This window comes from Solea senegalensis, linkage group LG12 (genome assembly GCF_019176455.1).
Source record: "Solea senegalensis isolate Sse05_10M linkage group LG12, IFAPA_SoseM_1, whole genome shotgun sequence".
Classification (NCBI taxonomy): domain Eukaryota; kingdom Metazoa; phylum Chordata; class Actinopteri; order Pleuronectiformes; family Soleidae; genus Solea; species Solea senegalensis.
The window spans coordinates 9346021-9371945 of NC_058032.1; the positions used below are offsets into that span (position 1 = coordinate 9346021).

The 25925-nt window shown below is 41.5% G+C and overlaps 2 protein-coding genes across 2 annotated transcripts; both read right to left on the reverse strand.

Moving 5' to 3' along the window:
• Positions 1 to 3980: 3980 nt before the first annotated feature.
• Positions 3981 to 6495, reverse strand: p2ry4 (pyrimidinergic receptor P2Y4). Its single transcript, XM_044040645.1, has 3 exons — positions 6130 to 6495; positions 5864 to 6013; positions 3981 to 5539 (listed from the first exon to the last, which is right to left on the reverse strand). The coding sequence occupies exon 3, from the start codon at positions 5507 to 5509 to the stop codon at positions 4412 to 4414; it is 1098 nt and encodes a 365-aa protein (XP_043896580.1). The 5' UTR covers positions 5510 to 5539; positions 5864 to 6013; positions 6130 to 6495; the 3' UTR covers positions 3981 to 4411.
• A 3494-nt stretch (positions 6496 to 9989) lies between these two features.
• Positions 9990 to 25314, reverse strand: inppl1b (inositol polyphosphate phosphatase-like 1b). Its single transcript, XM_044040641.1, has 27 exons — positions 24106 to 25314; positions 22928 to 22991; positions 21186 to 21324; positions 20934 to 21054; positions 20476 to 20616; positions 20239 to 20326; positions 20060 to 20137; positions 19689 to 19826; positions 19477 to 19591; positions 19281 to 19381; positions 19092 to 19194; positions 18801 to 18997; positions 18192 to 18309; positions 17861 to 17957; positions 17630 to 17768; positions 17420 to 17519; positions 17221 to 17309; positions 15956 to 16037; positions 15531 to 15614; positions 15334 to 15447; positions 15158 to 15246; positions 14964 to 15051; positions 14204 to 14356; positions 13691 to 13772; positions 12363 to 13158; positions 12160 to 12275; positions 9990 to 11020 (listed from the first exon to the last, which is right to left on the reverse strand). Exons 1-27 carry the CDS (start codon positions 24240 to 24242, stop codon positions 10927 to 10929), a joined length of 3663 nt encoding a protein of 1220 aa, XP_043896576.1. The 5' UTR covers positions 24243 to 25314; the 3' UTR covers positions 9990 to 10926.
• Positions 25315 to 25925: the final 611 nt, after the last annotated feature.

Genomic DNA, 25925 nt, shown 5'->3' on the forward strand with positions numbered 1-25925 from the left:
AACCAACAAAACACAGTTCAAAAACGTATTTTTCAGTCAATTTAGACGAAACTTACCAATAATCCCTTTGCTGTGGAACTGTGGCTGAAATGAATGTGTTTAGTTTTTGACATAGTAAGGACGGTTACAAACCGTCGTTTCTTTGGGTAAAAAAATGCTTTAATTTTGTACGCAAATACGAAAAGGCGGGAAACTCAAACTGACAAAACCGTCCGTTTGTGTGTGCTGATGATTTATGTCGTGTTTCCGGGTCGCGAGGCTGTGTTCCCTCTTTTTCTTGTCTCCTGTGTTTGCCTGTCAGACAACACCGAGGGACGAAACACGCACCACAGCGCCACACTTCAATAATACATCATTTATTCTTCAAAAAAAACGTTTTCAGTTTACAAACATTAAACTTTTCTGACCGGATTTTCTTAGGGGACGCGCACACACACACACACACACACACAACTGCCGGGAGAGGGAGTTTTCGCACAATGAGACCACACGGAGGCGCTGGTGAGTCACACAGTCGATTAACAACAGTTTCCAGTGCTGAGATGGAAAAAAGTATGGCAGGACTTTACATATAAACCAAGAACTGTATCTGGGCAAGACATTTTCTGCAGCCAGTAAACAGCAGGTGATGACAAATTTAAAACATTCACATTCGAGATGTCCTTGTGCACAGTATTAGCTGCAAAATAAACATGTTCGTCATCTCAGGTGCAACTAAAAAGTGCATAAAATCAAAAAGTTAGACGATATTTGCATTTGTTTGTCTACAAAATAAGACAAACATTGTGTCGTACGCCCACAAACACCTCAAAGTGCTTTTAACAGGATACAAAAGGACTAACACTGATATCAAACCACATCAGACTGCTGTGGGAAGGAGGATGATTCTGATTTTATAGTCAAATTATGTTGACATTTACGTCTTAATCAGATTATAACGCTCAGTCTACTGGATTTTCCACAGCAGTGGGCATAATGCAGACCCCTGACATACTCGAACTACATGTGCTGTGTATAGGAACTCGTATAACAGGATAATGAATCAATAGTCAGATCATTTCAGGGCGTTTGGTTTGAGGGCAGATGTTTGACGTCTGTGTTCGTGTTCATTCTGAAAGGTAAATCAGACGTAACCATATCCATAGTGGTGGCACGGCTTTGAACTCGAAAACACAGAAACATAACAGTGTATTATCTGGCTCTGCAAACAGTCGCCCCCTGTCATGTCAAGGTGCAGAACTCCTGCAAAAAAAAAGAAGAAGAAAGCAAGAGAGAGCAAAGTAGAGGAGAAATTATCCTTGTTTCAGTTCACCAAAAACCATCTTTCTACAACAGCCCATAATAGACAAAACTAAGTATCTTTTGAGATTTGATGGTAACTGAAGGCTACATAGTTTCTCATCACACATGGAAGAGAAGAGTGAGGTGAGGGCCACTAAGCAGCAACATTCAACGTCTTTGAATAAACTCAACTTTACACACTACTACCCCCGCAACCCCATGGAGGATAAAGCAGTAGAAGATCGATGGATGGATTGAATTTTACACACTGTAGCTTTAAGAGTGATGCAAAAGACAAAATTGAAATCTAATTTGAGCCGCCTGACTCTGTAGGCTGATTAATTATTAATAATAATAATAATAATAATAATAATAATAATATTAATGGGGCACGGCCCCATCAGAGGGCGCTGCTGTTCAGGGGAGCTTTTATAAGTTTTCCTGTGTCAAAAATAATAAATTCAACTTTGTCCCCAATGAAATGTCTGCAGTTCGGCTGTGGGGCCCCCAGTTTCAGGGCCCCAGAGCGCTCCTCATTGGCTGACTTGAAGCAAAGGCGGGCACTGCACAGGTCTCGCTTCATTCATCCATTGCATGATGAATCGAGTTGATTACCTAGCTCGTGTGCAAGTTATCGTTTTACCATCTGAGCAGAAGTTGGAGATCAAACGTTTGGGACCACATCGATCGCAGGATTCAATCATTTCTCAAGAGGGAAAAGACAAAACCAGGTATGAGGGTAAGAGCGTGATATGTGGTATTTCTGGATTCCATTATGAGATTTTCCTGCATGGCCCCACCAGAAATTCCAGACCAAAATCGCCACTGATAACAATACATTTTATTTCAAAGCACCTTTCCAACACTCAAGGACACTTTTACAAAAACAAACAACAATAAAAAAAATACCAGGATAACTGTACATAGATAATGGGAGTGACATTACAGCGAGTAGTCTATTTTGAACAGGTCTGGATATGAAAACATCTGGGAAATCTTTTTTATGGCAGTCTGAATGAGGCCTGTGTTGCACTTTTTATTGAACGTACTGTATGTTAATATATAAGATCAATACACTCTAAACTCTACTTTACAATTTCAAAAATAGCTGCGCTGCATTGCTCACAAAGCATTTCAGAGAAGGTCACTTTTATTTATTGTGCGTGGAAATGAAAAGCACTGTTGAAATATGACAAAATAGAATTCTTACCTGAGCAAAACTCGTGATTCTTAATAACCACTGTTATTAGAAACAATATTTACAAACGACATAAACAGTTTTCCACAACTGTGCTGCCATATAAATAGATTAGATGGACAGTGTGGACACACAATATTAACTTATGGGGTGACACCGGGAAAAGAGTGAGAAACACTACATTTATCCTTCATCATTTCTTATACTTGTTATTTAGTCAACACAAAAGAGGACACAGCATTACCAAAACTCCTGATTTCCTCTGAAAAACATCTTTCTTTTCTGCTGCTCATTTCATAAGGATCACTGTTTCTACTCACATCTCACTTTCTTACTCTCACTTCTGCTTGACATTCACGCAGCTTAGGCTGCATTCTGTTTCCTCATAAATTAGTCACAAATTCCACATTCCACTTGGGCGATAAGCAGGAAGGATTCACCCGCTCTCGACTTACGGCAAACATGTGGTCACACTCCACTTCACTAACGCGTTCAACATCCCACAAAACAATTGGTTTGAACTGAGCTAGAAAACTTTCATTTCCATGTGTCTACACAAGGAGAACAAGGAAAATCCCTTATCGCTCTGATGAGGCGTGGGTGGTGTGGTGAGAGTGATGTCTTCTCCAGCTCAGTCCCTCTTTGCTTTTCACCACGGTTGAGGAAAACAGCAGCTGGATACGTTGAAGGACAAAAACAGCTGGGTAGACTGTGATCACAGTTTCTGGGTAACACACAAACACTGTTGATAAAAACAGGAAAAGGACTGCCTCGTAAGTGTCCCACTTCAGAAACAATAGCCAGGTTATTTGACCGATACAGACATTTCTCTGTTCAACGTGTGTGCATTGAATTGAAATGACTGTCGTTTCAATCTCAACAGAAAGTCCAGAAGGTGGCAGCCCAAAAGAAAGACATCTGACGCTCTCCAATATCGAAACATACATACTTTTATTTATTCATCAAGATCTTTAGATTTCAAAACCAACATTTTTCAACCTTAATGGTTGAGAATATTGGATGCCTTTCTTTTAAACGGTCACTTACAAATACTTTGTTACTGTACTTGAGTACAATATTCCATACTTTACTTGTGTATTTATATTTCGAGCAACTTTTACTTTTACTCCACTACATTTCCTCTAACTGTCTTTGTTTACGACCAAAATAAAATCAGAAGAAGAAGAGTTGGTAATGTTCTGTATGTATATACTGTACATACATATATATATACATACGTATATATATAGAGTTTTCCTAGTCTTGATGAGCTGCCATTCACACGCTTCCACACAGGGTTAAGTGTCTCCCTCAAGGACACATATAGACTAGCAGAGCCAAGAATTGAATCCACAACCTTCCAGTTGAAAGACAACTTGCCCTACCACTGAGCTACCATGGGTCAATCCTAACTCTAAAATCACTTTTGATTCCCAAGTACAGTAAATGTCATATACTTTAAGACTTTTACTGAAGTAATTTAAAAAAAAACAAAAAACGTGACTTCAACTTCTACTAAAGTCATTTTCTGGTGAGATACTCAAGTATCCCTTTGAGGTACTTTATGTAAGACTGATTGCTATGAATTTTGAATAAACTATTGACCGTATCCTAAATGAACACTTGTTGTTCACAGATATTTTGTAACTCGAGCATCTCATTTACTTTTCCCCTGCATTTCATGCAAAGACGAACCCTTTGCAACAGCAGCAGCAGCAGCATTGGATGCTGACTTCCGTGTCCTCATACCTTTGTGGTAGACGACAGCATGCTATGGGTGAAATGAACAAATCTTTGACTTCAAATACACTCTGACATCGTGTTAAGAACAGTCAAAGCCCATATTGCACTGTAGCAAGATTCCAAACCTTTCAGTGCAAATAAAAACCGGTTGTATTAGAAAGGTTTGGATCAAAAAGAAAAGAGTTCCCACTATCTGTCCACCTCTGCTCTGTCTTTGAGAGCTGTGTTACAGTAGACCACGGCGATGTCATGGTTACTGTTCAGCTGCCTCTGCGGCTGCTCCGGCGTTTGACTGTTCACCGCCTGCTTTCTGCCCGTAAGGATATACTTCATTTTGGAGCGATAGTGATCCCCAGCGAGGAAATATAGGATCGGGTCAATGCAGCTGTTGACGCTGGCCAGCGGCCTGGTGATTTTGTACGTAAAGTTGACAATGTTCAGGTATCTGCAGTCGCGCCGCAGCACGCGCGAGGTGTAGTACAGAGTCCGCGTGATGTGAAATGGCACGAAGCTCACGGCGAACACCACCAACACTATAATGATGAGCTTGATGGACTTCTGGCGTGAGGCGTTGCTCTGCTGGCCAGCTGATAAGCCGTGCCGGGGCCGGCACAGGGTCCGCGCCATCAGGTAGTAGCACACCACGATGACCGTGAACGGGACACCAAAGAGGAGCACCATGACGACAGAGCTGTAGTCCACGTACTCCTCAAAGGCCTGCTGGCTTGTTGTGTCGTGGCACAGCGTGTCATTGTCCCTCCTGGACGTGGTGACAAAGATGAGGTTGGGCACCAAGCACACGGTCACCACACACCACACCATGCCACACACCAGGTGCGCGTGGCGGGGCTTCACCAGAGTCAGCGCCTTGATGGGGTGGCAGATGCCCAGGTAACGGTGCAAACTGATGCAGGTGAGGAGGAGGATGCTGCAGTAGAGGTTGGCATAGAAGAGGAAGCGCACAATTTTGCAGGCGGCCACGCCGAAGGGCCAATGGCTGCGGTTGGCGTAGTAGTAGATGAGCGTGGGCAGGGAGACGACGTACAGGAAGTCAGACAGGGCGAGGTGGAACATGAACACTGTGCTCGGGTTCCACGGACGCATCTTTAGGAAGATCCACAGAGCCGTGGCGTTAAGCACGAAGCCGACCACGAACACGAGACTGTACGACACAGGCAGCAGGATGTATTTGAACTCTTCGTCGAAGCGGCAGCTAGAGTTGAAGATGGAGATGAAGGCGGTGGAGTGGTTGTGTGCGTCGGGGCCACTGAGGAGAGTCTCCATCATGCTCCGACTTCTCCGTTCTGACGTCTACACCTACAATAAAAACACAGATGTTTCATTATTGATTAATAGATACAAAAAATGGTTTCTCAAACATCAAAATGTCAATATCCATGAACTACAGACACACATATTAATATAAAAAAAGATTATAAAGTACTATTATCCTCTTTTCACATGACAGAGGTTGATTAATAATCGATGCATTGTTGCAAACCATGATTTATGCAGGAAATTCCAGTTGTATTACAAGTACATGGTTGATCAGTGAAACAGATTAATCGTTAGACAGAAATCTGCAGTTACAGCAGGTAAATACAGACGATTCAAGGCAAGTACAAGCTTCGGTATTTGCACCTGTTCGTGGTGGTTTTCAGTCAGTGGACTCTTCTGCGTCCGCACTCCTGACGATATTTGCACCTGTCTCGTTTGCGCCAGCGTTGGTTGAAAGTGGTGAAGGTGTTTTTGACGGAGATTCGCATCTGTTAAGTCTCAACATCTGCTTTTCTACACAACAACAACAACAACAACAACAACAACACGATATCCGAGGTCAGAACCTACAATCGGTGACACACAGTTACTTTAGAACACGGTTGTCGTGACGCAGCGCTACTACTCACCCTCATCCAAACAAAAGGAAATCCGACTAATAGTGAGTTGTCAAGTTGAGAACAGTAGTCTCTCTCTCTCTCACACACACACACACACACACGCTCTCTCTCTTTACGCATGGATATCCACGTTCAGTGGCGGTTCAGTGGAGGTGGAAGTCCTGCTGGAGATCACTGGCTGCTGTAGGGCGCATGACCACACATACACACACACGCGGAGAGGGAGAGAGGGAGAGAGGGGGAGAGAGAGACTACTGTTCTCAGCTAAAGAGTGAAACTTTTTTGTAAACCGATCTTTAGTGAGGACACTCATAGGCATAATGCATAAATAGCCCCTTAATTACCCCCATCACAACTAAATGCCTAAGCCTTAACCTAACCCTGGTCTTAAACTATAATGTGTGTTTTTAAGGTGTGAAAGAACATGAGGACCAGCCAAAAGTCCTCACTTCCTGTGTTTTATAAGTTTTTTGGTCCTCACAAGTATATATATTCTGTCACTCTAACACACACGCACACACACTATGGATGAAATGGGAAGTGACATTGCTGAGTGGACAAAACTGCCGCCTCCAAAATAGTTCCTGGAATAAGCCAAGTCTTGATCCAGTGAACCACTTGAAACTGCAGTTCTGTAGCTCATTTACATAATCCATGATTGAAATTATAATATAAATAGGTGTTGCAGCTTTTCTTTCGTCTTTGTAGCCGTTTCTCTCAGTGCACCACTAGATATGACACTTTTGACCACTGCTTCCTGGAGCTTTTTTCTATTTTGACCACTGTTTTCCTCTGCAACACACACACGTGTTCCTTAAATTAATTAATATTAAATATATTAAATTAGCGATATCATCATTTTCTTATATACTACACTAGTAGACAGTATGTTATTTTGTGCATTTAAATCTGTGATTGTGAAATAAAATGCTCCTATCACTACACTGTCTGCAGCCACATAATCTTGCTTTTGGACATTTCGGTACTTTTTCCGCTGCTGTGGTGTTTCAGCATGTGACATTTCTACATAATTATTAATATTATTATTATTATAAGTACCTCCTCCACCATCACAAGGTCACCTTCCCCACATGTAAGAAATAAAAGTCATTCCCATGACAACTCACACCCTAATGGCTAAATGTTATGTAAGTTAATATTTGCCCAGCTGCATATTAGTCCATAAAGCTGGTGTAAAAACACAACACTTGCTCTCTGGAGCTGTGACAGGACTTATCGCCTCTGGATTCTCTCAGGTTGTTCTTTAAGCCTGTCATAAAGGAATAAAGAAATACAAACAGGGCAGGATGAACTGTTGTTCGAGACACGCAATCAACAAGTAGGATGATGGTTTTACTTAATAGGTTACCAAAATGTGAGTTTGATTGTCCCATATAGTCACAACCAGAAGCCAAAAACCTTCCACTCAAATAAACCAAAACCAATTGGAATGATTTGTGATTTGCACAGTAGCACAGAGTAGCAAAGGGCTTGTACTTGTACAAGACTTTGAAAAGTTAAATCATCATTATTATGACTTCTTACAATTTTAGCGAGGTATTGAGTTTCACAAATAACCATAATAACTGATGAGAAACTATTTCTGGTCATTTTATAAATGTTCAAAATGAATAACATATGATGATAAATGTAGGTTATTACTCTCTTTGCGATAAAAAATGCCCCTTACCATTCCTTGAAACCCACACACACAAAAAAATTACCCCTTCACCTCTATCACAGATGCAGACGCGACTTGGTCGGGGTTGGTGGTAATGAGCGTCTCTGTTTGTGTATGGTGTGAGTTTCTGTGGTAGACGCGGAGGAATGTGAGTGGGCCACTGACAAAGCATGTTGTACATCAGGAGAACAGAGTACGGCACAGGGCGGATAGATTTATGGCATCAAAGGGGAATTCACGTTAACACACACGCACAAATGTATGTAGCAGACTGTGGAGGAGTTGTTTCAATTGTAAAAGCTGTTAAAGGTCCAGTGTGTAACATTTACAAGGGTTTATAGGCAGAGGTTGAATATACTACCCATAAGTCAATGTATAATGGCTTTAAAATAAAACATTTTTCTTTGTTTTTTGTAGCTCTTTAATAAGCCCTTTCCATGTACTTTAGACAAGGGCCTTGCTTAACGGATGCCCCTATTTTGCACCATGTTTTTACAGCGGTCAGAGTACAATTTGAATTTGAAGTGGAAGCTTACTATGCAAACCAAGAAGAGCAATGTTATTTCTAGTATGTAAAGGCAACTGTAGTTGGGGATTGGGGTAATTATCTTCAGGCCTTCTGGATTTATTTTGATTTTATGGCTGTAGAATTGTCAAAAAATGTTAAATGAGTGAGTGCTCCTGTCCCTTTTCCCAAGATACCTTCAGCTTTCATTATCTGGCAATTATTCACCATAACTTTGTGTTTTCACTGTGCAATAACAGTTCAAGAACACATTAAACATTTTGACAAATACCAGTGCTTTTACACTCCACAGTTTTAGCACAGCTCTGCTCTACTTGGTTTGGTATCAGTCATGTTGTTTTATACGTTTTCTGCCATATTTATGACATAAGTCTTTGCTTGTTAAGCTGAAACTGATCCTGTTGCATGGCTGCATTGTAAATATGTCAATACGTAGCTTAGCACCTTATGTTAGCTTATCTCTGACAACTCCTAACATGATTCAAATGCATGTTTACGTGTTTGGTAAAACCACACAGAAACCTATGGCATTGAATGACATATTTCATTATGGTAGTTAAGTTTTGGACTATGGGCACAACAAGTGACTGAAGTCTGAAATGAAGAGAAAGCTAATTTAACCAGCAGCTAGTCAATACTTAGCTTAGCTAAGCACCTCTAGCCTCCACCTGACAAATTATCTCTGACAACTCCTAACATGATTCAAATGCATGTTTATGTGTTTGGTAAAACCTCACAGAAACCTATGGCATTGAATAACATGTTTCATTATGGTAGTTAAGTCTTAAACTATTGTGGCACAACAAGTGCTGAGTTCTGAAATGAAGGGAGAGGCTAATTTAACGTGCAGTTAGCAGTAGATTCGTATGAAGGACAGGAAATTAGAAATGGTTCCTTCATTTCACTTTGTTTGTTATCTTTTGAACATTAAAATCTCTTTGTCTATTTGAAGATATATCCCAACCCCTGCATCTATACATTTTTGAGGAACAAACTCTACATTAGCCACCCATTTATAACGAACAGTGCATAATCAGTGCTGCAAATTCATTGAGACCTTTTTTTCTTATATTATCAACCTTTGGGTTTTCAGCCCCTTTGATTTGCATGTTTCCAGAAAACTCCCACCAAGCCTACAGGTAATGACATCACTGCAGTCGTTCTATTTAGAGGTCAGTGACACATACCTGTCAGCAGAGAGGGATGTGTTTGGTCATGTCTTAATGAGTAACTACACTTACTGAGAACAACAACTGAAAACACAGACACACAGCGAGTGAGGGTTATTTTAGGACCTATTTTAGGTCTTATCGCTAGTCCTCTAGACTGCTAAAGGATATACTGTACTTTCACTGCAACATCAACAAAAAGAAAAATGCAGAATAGGAATTTGAATAAATAATTGAAAGGGGCAATGTTTGACAGTGTAAAAATGAAGACTAGGTCCTATGGTGCTTGGCTAAACCGAGCTGGTAACACATGGTGTGCTCTTCATCCACAATGCAAATATAATTCAAGTACAGTGGGAATTCAACACCTTGTGCTTCAAAGATTTTTCTTTTTGAATATCTGGTTTGACAAACTCTAGAGACTTTGCAAGATTGCACAATTCAAAAACTCCTTTGTTTTGAGTAAAACAAGATGACACTTGTGCTCGCTTGGTGACAGTCAAGAGTTGCTTTATGCACTTTACTTTATAAAGGTTGCATAAAACATGCAGAGTGGGCATAAGATAGTGATTAAGTGACATGATAGTAACAGTCGGAGACAGTAAACAATATGAGCTACGGCAGGTCCATCTTTGCCATATTTACAGACAATGTTCAAGTAGATAAGTACAACTATGGATTTTATGCTCCATAGGTTTAATAGAGGGCTTTTACAAGCTCAGGTCCGGGGCTCAATAATAGCAGAATAATGGAAAGCACACAGTAAAGGGGATGAAAGTGAACGGTAAACACTAGCCTTGTGTGAACACTGGAAATTGAAGTGTTACATTTTTTTTATAGTCGTTTAGACATCATTTAAAACAAAATCAATTTCAGACTTTGCTGCCATAGTAAACGTTTGTGCAGGAGTCAGTAAAAAGAGATACATACAAATTAAGGAATTCAATCCATATCACAAACCTCTTTCTGGCTGTCTGTCAAGTCAAAAGATGAATAAAGCAGACTATGCAATGAATAGAGTACCTTCATCTCAAATGATTTCCTTTACAAAAATGGAAGTCAGAAAATGAAAAAAATGATGGCATATTTGTAAACTATGAGTGTTTTTATCAGCTTTTCAAAAATGAAACTTGAACACATTTTCACATTGGCCTAAAAAGGGAATCTGGATTTTTCATGTTTGACTCATCAAATCTGTAATAATAACAATAATAATAATGATGTAATAAGACAAATGTACATGGAACGAAGTGTTCTTTCATTCATTCACGCAGTATGAAGATGGCAGGGCTGAGATCAAGTCCAGCTGTTGTGATTGATATCAGATCAACCAATTTGTCCTCTCCTCAGATCTCAGTTCCAGCACTTTCTCCGTTCCAAATAAAACAGACTACGAGGCGTGTGCCATCTCTGTTTGTTACTTGTGATCGTCAGGTCCAGTTCCTGGGCAGGTTCTTAAGGATCCTGCGTCGATGCGATGGGTTTGTCACTCCTGCAGCATGTAGATCCTCCTCAGTGATGCCACTGTGGAGTGGAGACATGGTAACGAAACAAATTCAGTTGACAGTTATTAGTTGTCATTTCTATTTTGTAGGTGTTAAAAGGTTACAATATTTCAGTATGACATTGCCTCTTTGTGTTTCTCTCCCTCTGCAGCTCAACACAGAAACACTCTGCTCACTTGAATTGTCCGATTCAGGCTTCCGCAGCTCTAACTATCACATGAGCGTGACTGTCACATGCACACCACTAATTCAATCTAACTTAACATGATTTTTGCACCAACATTATCTCTAAAAACAAGTATCTCTCTGACCAGTGTCCCGTCGTTTTAATGCTGTTTTCCTCCTCATGTGGTTCAAATATGTCCATGAAGCAAAGAATGAAGCAGAAGCTAAAAATAACACTTCAGGCCTTAGTGGTGTCAGTTTTCGTGTTGCATGTAACGATGAAAATAGCAGAGTCAACGTTCAGGTGCTAAGTTCATTTCTCAGCTTCAACCACTGTTGTGGTCATTGTAATGAGATCACTGGACAAAGTGAGTGTCTGTTTCTGTGGCTGCTACATCTCAACTTCTGTACTTCAGACCTTTTACTTTAAGTTTTTCTTGCTATTTATAATTGAAATCATGGATTCAATTGAATGAAAAGTGAAGAGAGGTGTGTTTTGTGGAAACAAAAGTTATTTTCGGTGTACTGAATCTTTAGAATCGTTCACAGAATTGTTCAGTTCCTCCTGCATGACCGGAGCACAGACACCGTCTGACTCACTGAGTCACTGAACTGAAACAGAACAGGTTGTGATTCAGTTCAGTACTTCCAGCCCTCGTCAGCACTGTCACTAAATACACAAACCCTCTCTGCTAAAATAGAGATTTGGTAAAGGTTGGAGTTAAAATCCACATTTTCTGGAATTTGAGGTCTTTTGAACTGATCTAATGTTTGGCATTGTTCTTGGATTTGGAGGCAGATTTTCTGACAGTTTAAGTGAAGTTTAAGAACTGATTAATGCACGGTACTGTTTCTGAGACATCTCAACACTAGTGATTTGAGATATTGGCTAAGTTTGTGTCAGTATTTTTGTAAGATCCCACCCTGTGGCCATGGTTGCTCTCTGCGTGTCCAAACTCCACACAGTAATTACTAAATGCAGTAAACATTTACCTGAAGTAATCCAGATCATCCCAGCCATTGAGACTGAGTCCCAGAGTGTATTTCTGGAGACCCAGAGTAGTGAGCAGCTCCCGCACCGTCTCTGGTGCACCTTGGAGGACAGACACCTGCTTAGAGAAAAATCAGACAGCACAGTTACAAAGAACCTGGAGTTATGTTGTTTAAAGGTTGTCTTTTTGAGAACAGTAGGTCACCTCTTTTTCCCAGCCGTAGCCTCTGTCTCCATGCAGTGAAGGCCCATTTCTGTAACTGGGCCTTTGGTTGATTATGGTTGGGCCTCTATGCTCTGTGGGGAAGAAGTCAACCTCACTCAGAGACTTTGCAATTTGCAAAGCAGTGAGGGAGTTGTCCCCTGTAGGTCCAGGTAACTGCTGATCCACCATCCAGGGAGCGGAGGCCTGACGGTGTGATATGTGTGTGGGGGCATAGGGGAAAGCTGACGGCACTTTGGCAGCGTGGACAGGACTGGTCCTCTCTGGGAGCAGCTGATGTTGATCCTTTCTGTTTTTCTCTCTGGTGACTGCCGAGTGATTCATGTACAAGTTCCTCCTGTTCTTCTCAGGCAGTATGGAGTCCTGGACAATATTTTTACTGTGGTATGTGTCTCTGGGTTGTGAAATCTGCTCCTGGTACTGTGAGATGACATTACTCGAGGGTGGAGATATGGGAGACGGGTCTTTGGCAGGGAAAAGCTGATAGGAGGAGTCGGTTTGGGGTGTTTGAAGGTCACTGGTTGAAGCGTACTGGGGCAGGATGGCTGGAATTTCTATCTCTGTAAAGTCTGATCTGCGGCAGGGTCTTCTGTCAAAGCTCTGACGTCCCGAGATTTTTGGGAGCTGCAAGGCCTCGTTACCAGACCAGATAACCTGAGGGTCCCTTTGCAGCGGTTGTGCCTCCTCCACCCTGCGCGTCACTGACACGCCTTCGAAGATAAAGTAGGCAGGATTGGTATAGCTGCTCGGAGTTAGTTTAGGAGGAAGTGCGGAGGACCTGCAATGAATGGACAGGTATTTGACCAACTGAAAAACATAAAACTCTTCTTAAATATGACCTCACTGACTATCTTCTGAGTGTGTTCCAATAGGATTGTAGCTGACGGATCAAAATTGAGAAAGAAAATGACCATGTCTTCATTGATTAGTATCTGGCAACACAACAATGATAAAAACATAAACAAACACTCAAATGGAAAGATTTGTCCCACACAGGACACTACATAGTTACAGCTTTCACATAGAAATAGACAGTGATTTTTCACCATCAGATACCTCATCATGTTTGACTGCAGAGTGAGAATTTTGAGATGTGGCATCTCACTTCTGAAATTGTTAGTCTTTCAGTTTACCCATGTCTTTTTAAATCTACCTTTGAGCTTTATAATATAGAAACACAGCATGTAAAATAACTCTCTAGATTGTTTGATCTTCAGTGTTTTGATTGTAAATTGGAGCTGAAGAGTAATGTCCCTTGAGATCTGCTGCTCTACAGTGATGCCCAGAAGCATGAAGAAGAGGGCCCTCACCTATTTATTGGGACCCGTGCAGAAACTGGAGACACACATCCTCTTCCGGGGTGTTTTTCATCTTTCTCAAAACAGAACCACTCTGAAAAAGTCAAATCGCAGAGATGATCAAGACATTTTTCGAAAGTGCCAAGTCTCTGAAACTGTCTGTGTGGTGTGTAAAGAACAAAGGCTTTGCCAGTTTGCAGTCATATGATGAGGTTTGTGTGTGTGTGTGTGTGTGTGTTCCTGTGGCACCTGACCTGGTGACATAATATTCATCTGTCCTGTTTCAGTGTCTCAGGATGCATCTGCTCAGGGTCCGTCAATCAGGAGCCAAAGGAGGAAGCGGTCGATAGATACCAGCAAGGGTAAAGCCAAGCCAGGGATCATTGAGGAACCAAATAGAGGAAGCAATGTGAGACTCACAGGAGAGTCGAAGAATGCAGTGGACAGGGGAGACGAAAGTTTAGTGGGAAGTGATAGTGCAAGCGAGGCAGCGATGAGGAAAAGAGCCAGTTCCGGCTGACCCACCATAGATCTTCTCCCGCGTTCCTCGCCTGTCCTTGGGCACGTGGACCCTGACCCTTCCTCTTATGGAGCCCAGCTCTTCACCCCGGTGACTCAGAAATGTCTCAAACTGCTCTGATGCACGAGTGAGCGAGCGAAGAGCTACACAGCATTCACCTAAATAAAAAGTCATGTTAAAGGGATTATTGACTGGATCAATGGGAGACGTCACCTTGAAACACAAAAAATGCAGACCACAATCGATCCAGGCGGTTTCGGCATTTTTTTATGATACAGTAAAATACAGTTACATACACTTTACAATGAACATGTGTATTCCTTAAAAAAAATATGTGTATCTTTGTAGAAAACACCAATATTTGTAGAAAACAGAACTACTAGACCATGAAGCTCAGGTTGAAATCTGAAACCTACATCAAAAAATGACGAAACATGCTAAATAGCTCTAGATTCAGATCAGCTCTCACTGATGTTTTTTTTAGTGTTAGTCTACAACAGGGGTGTCAAACTCATTTTAGTTCAGGAGCCACATACAGCGCACAAATTTGATCTCAAGTGTTGTGGGATGCAACATTGTCACTCCACAACACTTCCATATAAAGGGGAGACTGCTAACGACAGCAACAGACAGAAGCTTCAAAATTGAATAATAAATAAAAGAAAGCATTTCATATTTTTTTTTAACAAACCGTCTCTTTAAGGGCAGTCATTAGCAAAACAGCCAACCAATCAGTGAAGGAGGTAAATGAACAAAATGACTAACCATAGGACTCAAACCCATCACATGACTTGACAGACAAGAGCAGGTGCTGATCCTGAAGGTGCTCCATGTCAGACATGACAGGAAGAAGCTGTGACAGACACACAGAAAATAATAACCACAGGTGACCTTTTTTTGACTGGGAAAAAACAAACCACATTATCACACGTTTTCAAAACAGGCCTCAAACCTCTCACCTTCGGCAGTTGTTTGAAGGACCAGCCCAGTTTGAGAAAACCAGGAATGTCGCAGCTCTGCGAGTCGTTCTCACTTGAGCGTCTTGTCTCTGCCAAGAAAGACGTGGATGAATATCTTCCACTGCATGACATAGTGCTTTATGAGAAAATGTTTGGATTTGGATGTGACGTCCTACCTTCAAGGCAAGAAGAATGAAATTCAATGAAGAACTTTGCTTTGCTTGCAGTCTTCACAATAGCCTCGATGCCTTCGAGTTCTATCCAGGCCCTCTCCATGCTTGGATTTGAATCTGTGCAAGACAAATAACATAATATCACTGTTCACTCCATGACGGCATTCGGCCATCGTTCCTTCTGTTGACAATGACAGCACCTGTTTTGGACTGTGACGTCACTCCTACTTGGAACGTGGCAAAAACAGGTGAATGATCGCTTGTGAAGATGTCATCGGTGCAGCCTGTAACAGACAAACCACAGTGCCTTATTTATAATTACAATAACAACCGTATTACAGTGTAGAACTGACAGTCACTTTGGCTCAAATGATGCAACGTTGTAAGACAAAGGAGCTCATATTTCACACAGTGTGACACAAAGTTGTTCTGACACTGTCCAGTGTCAAACGTTTGCCGAGGGTTCGTGAAAACCAGAGGCAGAGTAAGAGGAAATGTTGATGAACCACACACCAGGATGTAGATGTTGACTGTTATTCGCTTGTTCTCATTTTACAGAGGTAAGGAAGACAAACAAAAAGTTATTTCACCATTAACTTTGATACATGCTTTGACCATGTCTTACCATATGCAGTGCATATTATGTGCACCTCTGGATACGACTTCCACAGGATCCTGTCACACCACGATGGAACATTGACTCGCACCTACAGAAACACATTCAGGCATAAACAAACAGCATGGCATTTTAATGATGTTTTATGTTTACAAATGAACATGCCAGACATATATATATATATATATATATATATATATATATATATATATATATATATATATATATATATACTGTGTATATAATTAAAGACACCTTCATATTCTTGTTATGCCAGACATTCCACTTTTAGACAGGCTTAATTAGTAGCATTCTATTTTCAGCAGTCATGGCAGCTGCTGTTAAAGTCACCTATCCCTACAGGCAACTGAAATAGGACAAGGTTATAAATAGTCCACTGTATAATTAGAATTCGTCTGTAGCATTTATTTTATTGTAGCACTTATTTTAGACTAGGGGTGTCAAACATACGGCCTGCAGGCCAGAACTGGCCCACCAGAGGGTCGAATCCAGCCCACAGGATGAATTTGTGAAAATTACTATACTATATTTTTCAGTCCTAGATCCAATGTGATTTGTAAGTTGTAATGCACGTGTGTAAATGGTAAACCTAGGCATAATATTGTTGAAATTGGAGTTGTTGTTATTTATAGGTTATTATTTTTACTGGTCTCGCCCACTTGAGATCAAATTTGTGCTCTGTATGTGGCCCCTGAACTAAAATGAGTTTGACACCCCTGTTTTAGACTAACACAAAAAAATATCCTACAAGCTGAAAGCTGCAGCACAAGACAGAAAAAAATGTAATTTGGGGAAATTATATAAGAAATAATATAAAGAAGGATATGTGAAGGACATTAGCACTGCAATAACAGCAACATGTTGCGGCTTCAGAGAAGAAACATTAGGATCAGTGCATCTTTGTCAAAAACCTGATATATACAGAACCTACCGTCATGCCAGCGGCTTTGTGAGGCTGCACTAATTCAGATTCATTCACTATTTCATGAATAACAGTATTTCAGCAATAGAAAAAAATCATTAGAAAGACACTGTCCTTCCTTGTCATTAGTATAATATAGTTGGCCTCTTTCAGACCTGAAATTTAATACTATTCTTCTGAATGGGGGTCTTAGATGATCAAAGATCAAAATGTTGCTTTTACTGTGTGCTAAAGTTTTTGGCCACACATCCTGTGCCCTGCATCTGAAAGAAAACTTTTAAAGATCATCCTGTTTTTCTAAAGCGCATTTGTGTGACAAGAAATGACTCACGCCGGAAGTCTTGTACTTTTGCCATAGGTAGCAGTCTCTGGCGCCGCGCTCATACCGATACGTGGGTGGAAAGGTGATCTTTTCTTCCTCTTCACCATGATGAACAAAGTGAGGTAAACAGAGGTAAAGTTAAGTCAAAATGTATTGTAAAATAAGCATGTTATGTAGAATAAAGGTCAATACACGGACTGAAACTCACTGAAATTGAGAAAGGCCTTCCTCTTGAGTCTCTCTCGAGTCAGCTGGTCTGCACACATGAGCTGCTCGAACTCTCTCTTGGACACATGTTTCAGGATGTCCTGTAGTCAAGGACAGAAACGTTTCTCAAAAACTTCTATACCACATGTATTATCAAGCCCAAACATCAGAGCAGAGGTGATGATGAACACATGATAATAGCTTGTCTGACCTGTACATCCAGATCGAGTCTATAGTTGAGGTCTCCACACCAGAAGAGGTGAGTGAAGCGCAGACTGATGTCAAAGGCACTGAGCTGTTTGTCTCCTAAAGAAAGCAGTCGGAGGATGTCCACAACGTTCTGGTTCCTCCTGAACATTACAAGATGGAAATATATTTTGATGTAGCACAGAGATGACATAGAGGGACAGACTGTATGTGTACAGACAAATGCATAATGTACCTCAGGACTTTCTCACTTCCAGACGTTAGGTGACAGTTAACAAAGCCAAAAGATGTCCCATTGAAGAGGAAGGAGATGCCAATAGCTCCCTTATTTCCTAGAACGGCACAAATACCTCAAACCTCCATGATAATATAACATAAACGTACAGTATTTTATTATTATTATTATTAATATTATTATTATTATTATTATTATTATTATTATTATTATTATTATTAATATTATTATTATTATTATTAATTATACAATGATATTTCTAGTGTTAAACTGTGCTATTCTTGTATTTCTATGTCATTGTGTGATGATGTGTTTTCACTGAGAAGCCTACCTAATGTGTTCCCCAGGCCAGTTTTCACACTGGCTGTGTTCACATGACTGATGCGAGACTCATGCTCCGGCCTTACGAACACGGCCAGCCTCATATTCCAGAGGGACTGCACTGCCACCTGCAGGACATTGCCTTGTATTACAATCGACGATAATAATAGAGTGAATGGACCCATTTCTATGCATTCAACCCCCCCCTACAATGCAATTAAAAACGACTTTCCTGTGTGATTCTCTTACACTCACAATCCTCTCCTTTTACATTAGGTGCTGAGGAACCCTCGCATTGAAACTTCTTTATAATTATATCACACGATTAATTCACAAGATGTTAAAATACAAAAAAATAAAATTAGTCAGCTGAAAACTCTATGTTTTATGCTTCATACAATTGTCTGCTGACATGTCTTATATAATACAAATAATAATGATGTGCAATCAGAAAGAAATGAACCTGCGATTCTATTATGAATAATTATTTTTACATTGGTCAGAATAGAGGCATAAAACTGTTCTTACTTCTTTGTTGTGCGTTAAAAATGATAGTTATTTTAATACAAATACTAGACTATATTCTGTTCACTGTAGACTAATGGAAGAGAAGACTAACCTGTTTGAAGTCAATGTGAGTATAGCCGCGCAGGGTTGCTTTGATATGTTCTGTCCATTCCCTCTCGCCCTGAGGGTTTTCCTGAGTCCCCAAGGCGTAGATGTCATGAGGGAGAAAGGCGGTCGACTCGTCGGGGGTGTTTCCCAAACCACAGCAGGTCACCCATGTCTGCAGGTTACGAGGAGGCGGGGAGCCACCTGTTTACATGAAACAAGAAAATGAATCCTGCTTCTGCTTCAGCACATGAGCAAATCATCTGTAAAAAGTGACTGCCATCACGTGTATGGTTACCCATATTCCAGGTGCCAACAAACACAGAGAGCATGTCAGGTTCACTGAGCTGAGAGTGCCTGCTTTTCATCATCTGGAGGAGTTGACAGAAAGAGTCACATTTCTGGAAGAGATGACAGTCAGTCAGTGAGTTATGGGACAGGAAACAGTGGGTGGCAGTGAATATTCAAACCTATTAATTTGATTTACCCGTGCACTCTCAAACGTCATCTCGCGTGGTGTGTTGTGGTGGCTGTCAACCACCATGCGCACCTTGGCTGGACAGCTCTGAAACTTGACAATCTGAAGGACTGGTCATACAGCAAGACATGCCAACAGACAATTATACAGTGCATTTGCAAAAAGGGTAAACGTTAAGGGACATAAGAGGTTGATATTTACTCACGTCTGTCATGTGAAACCTTCTCTATCCCAAATGAACCGGCCTTTCTGTCAAAAAGCAGCATCCCTGTGTCCACATCAACAGAAACAGTTTGTCTGCCGTACCTCACCATCTTCACCTGGCAACACGAAGAAAAAACATTCACGTGGAATAGTTCTTCCAGGGTTATTGCAAGAAAAAAAAATGACTGAATTAATTTTTTTACTCTGATTCACCTGATACGAGTGGATTGGCGTCTGTCTGGCGTGGTTCTTTACAGGTGTTGTGATGGTGGGTGTTGGCTCAGGTGGGGGTGGATTGGGCTGCACTGCCAGGTTGTGATTGGTCACTGCGTCTTGTAGGGCTTTTAACACCTTTACAGGCAAAAAAAACCTTCAAATGTTAGAATATTAACCCACTTGGTTATTTTCTATCCATCATCTTCAAACTGTAACACAAATGCCAGCTAATTGACTGTCACAAATGTTCAGGAAAAACTGTGGATGTATAAATATTGGAGAGATTTATAAAAAAAAGAAAGAAAAAAAAAGCACTTTCAGGTTAAAAGAAAATAATTAATCCCAGGTTTTACTCCACAAAAACATACCTTTTTCTCCAGAGAAGAAAGGAGGCTGACCAGAGCTGACATCTTACACAACAAGGAGTCAATTTCCATCTCTGGACCCTTGTTCCAAAGAGACAAAGACAAAATGTTTATTCAGATCTTAACCATATATTTTTTAAATGATAATATTTGATGCAATTCTGTGTTCACAATTGTTGTACCTGGGTCTTGTTTTGTGTTAAAGAGCAGCTTGGATGGTCAAAGACTTTGGCCAAGGTTTCCAGACTCGAGAGAGTAAGGTCAATCTCACTGTAGAGCAGGAATATGCACAACCTTTGTTAAATGATTTTAGAAATTATAAACCTGGTGCTAAGTTTAAAATGACGTTCCCTAGACGATTCATTCTGTAAAACTAGCGTCTTTTTATTTCTCGTCATTAAGAGCAGAATGATGCTGACCTGTTCAGACCCTGGCATGCAGTGCCTAGCGTTCGCTTGAGGTGGCAAAGAGTTGTTGCCCCTTTATGCACATTCTCAATGTCGAGAGGCAGCTCATTGAAGAGGTAGTCATTGAGCAGACCCATCACATCACTCGCAGCACTGTAAGAGGTATAAAACGGGCAGATTCACATTACAAGATTTCATAAACTGTGTAATTTCTGCTCTCTGGATCCTGTTTTAAAACATGAACACAAAAAAACAAGAACAACAGCTTGGTTCAGAGCAGATTCTGTATTACTGTAAGAGGAAACAACGTCTCACAAGTTCTTATCTCTGGTTCTCTTTTGTCAATATATTTATCTTTGGTCTTATCTGATGTCACTCAAAATTAGCAGATGTGAAGATGACGAGGAACGTCTTTGAAATACATGTCAAGCATTTGATAACTATTTTAAATTGAGGTTGGAGGGCCGTACCTGGATGTGTTCAACTCCTGCAGTTTATCAAGGAATGGGACGGGAGGGCCTGGTTTAGTTGGTGGTGCGGATGAAAGTGCTGTGTTGACAGAAGATGGAACTATGGACGGCTTCTCGTCATCTACGTATATACATAAAACATAAATCAGACACCAGTGGTCAGTAATGAATATTTTGTTGATTATTCACAATGCATGTACATGTGTTAAGACGTTGGGGTTATTTTTCTGTGATCACAGCTAGAGGGCCCACCTGAGCTCTCATCGCCTGTGTCAGTATCACGGGGAACTGGGTACAGCAAAGGAGTGACGAGGCCTTTGTGGGGATGCTGGTACCCCAACACCAGGTCCTCCAGGGTCCGGAAACAGTTCACCTGCACCCCCTGTGTTGTCTGGGGGAAAAAAACACATGACACAGGTTTGAAAGTTTACGTACAGTATGTGTGCTAACTGTCAGCCATTGCTGTATTGACAAACAGAAATGATTAAGAAAGTAACATGTTCTCTCAGTTTATTTGACAAATAAAAACATTTTTTTTGTAATGTAACGCAGAAAAAGTAAGCCACTATTGAACAGTTTGTGGTATTGCAGTCTTTATGCATTTATGCAAATGTTGTATGCAAGTACAATAACAACTGTCTTACTTCTTGGTGTTACAAAGCAGGAGTATTGATTTGCATGACAGGAAAAAGTAACAAACAGATGATTAGCTGTGATAAAAGTGGTCCCAGGTGGATTTAAAACTTGTGCCCTGCACCGAACAGGAGACACAGTTGTTTTAATGTGGTTCAACTTTCCCAGTCAGGCAAGGTAAACAGAAAAAAGCACCCCATAAAAACACAGCGTGGAGTATTGCCATGCAAACATTCAGCAAGACCACACTTCAACTTTCTACGAAAACCTGCACTACTGTACCTCAATGGCAATAAAAATAAAACAAGCGAAAATGAAGGTCAAACAAGAACATGCACAGGTGCGGTGCAAGCGATGAACAGCACTACCTGAACGTGAACAAACTAACACTGTTGTACATATCAATCCACACATGTAGAGTCACTTTTTTTTATTTTACATTGACAAAAGACCCAAGCTCCTGATCTGCTATCAAACGTTATGATTAAAATGCAGGGATAACTGAAGTGAAATTACAAAAGAAATGAAAAGGAATTAAGGACAGTACAGACACAAAAAAGGGCCCCAAAATATCTCCGTGGCCGCCTTGGAAAAACAAGAAGGCAAGCATGCGACTTGTGAGTTAGTGGAGCAAATCCAGTGAGGGAAAATACGTACTGGAGGTTTATACTGATGGCAGTGGAAAAAACAGAAATAGCAACAGAGTTTAAGGTTTTCATTTGAACGCGGAAGATTTTTCCAAGTCAAAGGCTTGAAAACAACTGCCAGACAATCGTTTTTTGTCATTATTGGGCTTTAATATGCACATGCATGGAGTGCATGTGTGTGCTTTTGTGGTTGCATGTTTCAATAGTCTAATAATTAGGTTGTTTCCTGACTAAATGCCCCCCCCCCTCTCTGAGAATCAAAAACAGACTCATAGCATCACTGGCTTTAACTCTGCCACATCCAAAATACTCATTATTGGTAATACAAACACCCCCATGCATACAACATAACAAATAAGCACACCCGTTGCTCAATGACCTAGTGTGTGGGTTGAGTAGGAATCTCTGAGAAATAAAAACAATTTCTCCTCTGTGCTGCTGAGCTCATGCTGCAAGCATGCAGCCACATGGCAGAGATGCCATTCAAACAACAAGGCTACTGCAGTCGTAACAGAGCCCGTACAGAAAAGAAACACAAATATGTTCCTGTTCTCCTTACAACGGCGATAACAAACCATTGTTTGATCCCCAAACTCCATGTGAGCAACTCTTTCTCTCCGAGTACAGATTGTGTCAAGGTTTCAAAAAGTCTATTGTCTTTCTTTTTCTTTTGTCGGGGAGAGAATTCAGAATCATGTGACCATGAACACTCACCTGCACCGCAAGGAGGCCGTCTGCATCAGGGAGAATACGATAGGTGTGAACATGACATTGAAACCTTTGAAGGGAAGAAATCTGTTATTAACGGCATTTAAAAATGATCACAACCAAACTTTCAAGTGAAATATCTATTGTTTACATAAGAACCAGATGCCTAACTGTTGTTAAAAGCACTTTCTTTACAAGGTGCCAGATTTTTTGGGGGTTATTTTTTTTTACAGATCGCTAATGATGTGGCTTGTTTCACTTATACAACATGAAAGCCATTTGGATCATCTCCATCAGTCACATCAGAGGGAGTTGTTTTCAGGCATCAGTACATTACTATGTTCCATAAACAAAAGACAACTGTGATATCATAACAGCTGAATAGAAATCTAAAGCGAGGACACATTGAAGACACTAAAAAAAAAGGAAATTAGATATTGAGAAAAGAACGTAGAGAAAGAGGGAGCACTGCGAGTGGCCGGGCTCAGCTTTCAGGAATGTATCTGGCCGGGGCTGATGAGCAGTCAGCGTAGTGCGGTCACAGGAGCTCCCGCCCTCTTTTAGGGGCCCCAGGGTAGAGAGTGGGGTAAGAGGGGAAACAGGGCGTCCCGAGCCAGGGTTTGACTCGCTGAGATGGACTGTTCACTTCAGACGGGACCATCTGACTGGTCTGGAGTGTATATGTGTGTGTGAGTGTGTGTGAGTGGCCCGGCATGTATGCAGCACAGCCATTGCAGTTCCTCTGCCGTCTGCTGGCAGAGGATGGTGAAAGTGATGGATATGACAGGGCGAGCGAAGCTGCTGAATCAATTTACAGATGGGGACATTCTGCAGAAATGTTGACTTCATGAATAGTTTCCAATCCTTTCTGCCAAAATCTTAAGTTTCACAAGTTTAAATAATTAACTATGGTTTTCTATAAAGTGGAGCTGCCTTCTGTTTCTGCTCAGACAGTCACAGTGAGTTAATCATTCAGTCAATATTTTCAAGGAGGTGGAGGTCATGGATTTAGACAAATAAAATGATTTCTGGTCAGTCCTCTTGAACTACTGCCACTAAAAATGTACACAAATATTTAAGACCTAAGTAGTTGTTGGTTCTCTCACAGAACATACTAATCAACATTTCATAAAAGTGCCTTGTATTATGTTAATAACAATGTGTGTGTGTGTGTGTATACTCACAGTAGGCACAAAGCATAGGCTCCTGGCACAGATTCACTGTCTCTCACTAGGAAGCTGCCATCCCTCCCTGCTCGTGCCAGCAAGTCCTCCGCATGGACGCGGCTGATGTCACGATGATACCACACCGCCGCTGCCATGGCAATCAATGTTGAAAGACGGGTTCATAAAAGTCATCCACGTGAGGTGATTTCTCGGATGGCATTGACACTGGCAGACGCTCACTTAGGTTGTCAGTGCCAGATTGTGCTGAGTGGTCATTTAAGTGTTTATGTTTTCCATGGTCACTTTCAAAGTGTCAAACGACCCAACACCTTGTCTCCGTCAGCTGGCCTTTCCCGTGTTCCTATTGGTTCCTTTTCTGTCAAACATCCTGTTGGATTGTAGGAAGAAAGAAGCATCCGGCTGATGATGGTGAGATCAGTCCACTGTAACAACACCGCCACTCCTCTCAGACCCTGCTATACGGGCCCCTGCCACAGTTCTTGGTTGCAAATTGCTGCACAAGGGTGGGCGTGTTGCTCCAACAGTCACGGATCATCACAGCAGTGTGCAGGAGGGAGAGAGGAGGTAGAGGGAAAACAGCAAGAGGTGCAGCGTTTGAATGGGGCAGCCGCCCTGAGGCGATGACACTGCCTCTAGCTCAACCACAAACACAAGCTCTCATCTTGTCCCAAAACAAAAGCCCCACATGCAAACAACAGGAAACGAAGGACCAAGAAGGCAAAACAAACAAACCGAGCCGCACACACAGCACGCACACATGCACAGAGCGGAGACAGAAACATACCAGATGGAACTCAGTCAGCACTAAAACCAGACAGGCATGCAACAGAAACCAGACTAATTCAAATGATTTCTCAGCTCTGTTGCCATATAAGGGAAAAGGAACACCCTCCAAAAAAGTTCAGCTGATGACTGCAGTTGCCTTTGCTTCGTCCAGGCGCAGATTCCATTCAGATGGGTCCTGGGTTGGATGTGGGCTAATCCAGGAGTCTCACTTTGCTGCTGAGATGTTTGTGTGCTGGCGCGTGTGTCTTGTCAGAAGAGTTCTGTCCACTCTGGCGTGGTCTCCAGCGGTTCTTCACAGTGCTGTCAGAGCAGAGGGAGGGAACGGAGAGACAGAGGACAACCCCATAAGAGCACAACACAGACAGAGGAAGTGACTCGACATTCCAGATGGCGGACACAGCCAGGAGAATTCTTGCAAGGGGCTCAACTTCACCACCAGTGTGTGAAACAGCAGACTACTTCCTTTCTCTCTACCCCCTCTCCCTCTCTCTCTTTCTCTCTCTCTCTCCACCCTTCTTCTTCCTCCCTCAGCCTCTGCCCTGTCTCTTTCCTCTCAGGAAAATGAACACAGTACTCCACACACAGGTTGATTGCTAATCCTCAGTTTCTCTCAGTTTTTAATTTATCATTTTTAAAATTCAACCTCCAGTAAATATAATTACTCCCCCCACACACACCCAGCCCCTCTCTCTCTCTCTCTCTCTCTCTCTCTCTGCTGTCCTAACGTACTTCCTTTTGTCACACTCCCCAAACCTCCCACCCTCTCTTGCTCACTCAGCCCTCTCAGCAAAACACAGCCTCCATATGGTTATGATCATCCATAACTTTCTTATTTTTGTGCCCTCCTAGAACCATCGCCCATCATTCAGCCCTCCCACTTCCATCCTTCTCCATTAGCTGGAACATGCACGACTGTGGGGAGCTGTTTGGTCCTAAATTTGCTGCTCTGCCTCTCTCACTACTCTGAAGAAAATGTGCCGACCACGAACCGCAGGCCCCATAAAAACAAACAGACACAGCCATGCCCAACT

What these genes read in the sequence shown, in the direction of transcription:
- p2ry4 (XM_044040645.1), bottom strand. Translation starts at nt 5,509, where the DNA reads ATGATGGAGACTCTCCTCAGTGGCCCCGACGCACACAACCACTCCACC.
- inppl1b (XM_044040641.1), bottom strand. Translation starts at nt 24,242, where the DNA reads ATGGCAGCGGCGGTGTGGTATCATCGTGACATCAGCCGCGTCCATGCG. An exon ending in GACTCGATCTGGATGTACAG is followed by an intron (nt 17,520 to 17,629) that starts GTCAGACAAGCT and finishes CCTTGACTACAG; the next exon opens with GACATCCTGAAACATGTGTC. An exon ending in TCATTCTTCTTGCCTTGAAG is followed by an intron (nt 15,247 to 15,333) that starts GTAGGACGTCAC and finishes CTTTCTTGGCAG; the next exon opens with AGACAAGACGCTCAAGTGAG.